This window comes from Morone saxatilis, unplaced genomic scaffold (genome assembly GCF_004916995.1).
Source record: "Morone saxatilis isolate NCDOM2014 unplaced genomic scaffold, NCSU_SB_2.0 Contig11, whole genome shotgun sequence".
In the NCBI taxonomy this organism is placed as follows: Eukaryota; Metazoa; Chordata; class Actinopteri; family Moronidae; genus Morone; species Morone saxatilis.
The window spans coordinates 10,623,557-10,623,963 of record NW_023339663.1 but is presented as its reverse complement, the minus strand read 5'-3'; the positions used below and the strand labels follow the sequence as shown (position 1 = coordinate 10,623,963).

The 407-nt window shown below is 46.9% G+C and overlaps 1 protein-coding gene across 1 annotated transcript in view; it reads left to right on the top strand.

Moving 5' to 3' along the window:
• Nucleotides 1-211: 211 nt before the first annotated feature.
• pros1 (protein S) overlaps nucleotides 212-407 on the top strand; it is an 8,370-nt gene continuing 8,174 nt past the window's right edge. The window contains exon 1 of the mRNA XM_035652418.1: nucleotides 212-381. Within this exon, the coding sequence (XP_035508311.1) occupies nucleotides 303-381 (79 nt within the window). The 5' untranslated portion in view covers nucleotides 212-302. The remainder of the gene's footprint in view (nucleotides 382-407) is intronic.

The window sequence follows — 407 nt, the reverse complement described above, 5'->3', positions numbered from 1 at the left end:
ATGTATACAGATATATAATAAAATATGTGTGTATATTTTTCTATGCCTTTGAATGCCACTCAAAGCAGGAACATGTCGGTTAAATAAACAATGAGCGGTGTTAACAGCGCCCCCTAGCTGCATCCCCTCAAACATTACCCCCTCTATAACTGGTCTCCTGGCGGCCCCCGCCACTCCCCCTCTCTCTACGAAAACACTTTCGGGAAGAATAAAGTTTCCCCCCCCCTCTCTCACACGGACCTGTGCTCAGCCAGTCTTTACTCAGAGCCAAACCAGGGCCTAGCAGGAAGAACGGCTCGACTATGTGGAGACAGAAACGGGCACTTGGGGAATCCTTGGCTTGTCTCGTATTTCTTGTGACGCTCGTCGATGCTTATCGATGTAAGTATGTAAGTGTTTTTTTTTTT